Source organism: Loa loa (assembly GCF_000183805.2).
Source record: "Loa loa unplaced genomic scaffold supercont3.2879, whole genome shotgun sequence".
Lineage (NCBI taxonomy): Eukaryota > Metazoa > Nematoda > Chromadorea > Rhabditida > Onchocercidae > Loa > Loa loa.
Genome location: NW_018111057.1, coordinates 1 through 1,188, shown reverse-complemented (window position 1 = coordinate 1,188; position 1,188 = coordinate 1). Strand labels below are relative to the sequence as shown.

At 33.4% G+C, this 1,188-nt stretch overlaps 1 protein-coding gene across 1 annotated transcript; it reads left to right on the top strand.

Moving 5' to 3' along the window:
* Positions 1–254: 254 nt before the first annotated feature.
* LOAG_19193 (hypothetical protein) lies at positions 255–770 on the top strand (the record flags this gene model as incomplete). The annotated part of the gene is made up of 1 exon (XM_020451846.1): positions 255–770. One exon carries the CDS (start codon positions 255–257, stop codon positions 768–770), a length of 516 nt encoding a protein of 171 aa, XP_020304346.1.
* Positions 771–1,188: the final 418 nt, after the last annotated feature.

The window sequence follows — 1,188 nt, the reverse complement described above, 5'->3', positions numbered from 1 at the left end:
GGGAGATAATTTTAAAGAATGTAAATTGGTTAAATGATTTATACTATTAACATTTACTTATAGTAAAAAATTTGTTTGTTTGGGGTATGGTTGGAGTCTCGCGAATCGGAATTCGCGACACAAAGTGGAAAATGTATAACTAATACAAATATTGTTCTATGGAATAAAACAGAAACTGTAAGTGCTTATATCGAAAAATTGGAAATTATCAAGCACGAGTCTATGACGTTCACATCATTGTTAATGAACTTCAAATGGCATTTACATTTAAGTCTAACGAAACAATTGATTCAAGAAACTGCGATTTCATTAATCTCAATACAATGGACAACAATATCGTAATCGACAAAATAAATATAATAAACCTTTACCAAGATACAAACCAGGTGATTTCAACTTATGAAGGATTACTCATGATGGAAAACACTAAAGAAAAGGGAACTGATCCGGAAAATACTAAACTTCAGTATCTCTATAATACTCCTCAAGAACAATTTCAGCAAAAGTTTAATGAAATGTATCAAAATAGCCGCCGTAATCGTAATAACTTATTAATACCTATTGAGTGGCTATCGCATGATAATCCTACTGCAGCAGCTAACCTTATACTACAAAGGGACGACATAATCGCAAAACATATCGATGGAAGTTTCCAAATTGCACCTTGCAAATCGAACAACCCCGAATTGAAGTCAATAAAATTTGCCAGTGGCATCACCGATCACTTTGAGATTGAAAGAATAAATACTGAGCTGGAAATCTTATCATAACAACAGACCTACAGCAATTATCAAGCCAAACGGCCAGAATGGAATATCTGGGGAGAGATCAACCAAGAAAACACCGTAACTATCAGAACAAATCGGACATGGAGTCAACAAAATGACCGAACTAATACAAGAAGAACTGGACAACTTTGTGATGCATTGGCGGCTCATCACTTTTGACTTTTGTGTTTTCATAATTTGTTTGGCAATAATTATTATTAAAGTGAAAGTAAAATTGTTCCATATTTCATCTGCCTTGTATTAAACGTTCAAATCTAACGACAAACCGGACTGAAATTGAGTTAGCTGTCTCACTAAAAACCCAACAAAACCAAAATAAATTTATTAAACAACCAAATCATATAGATATTTTTAATTACATCTCCCAAACCTAAAATTTCGCTCAGTTGGAAGTGTCGGG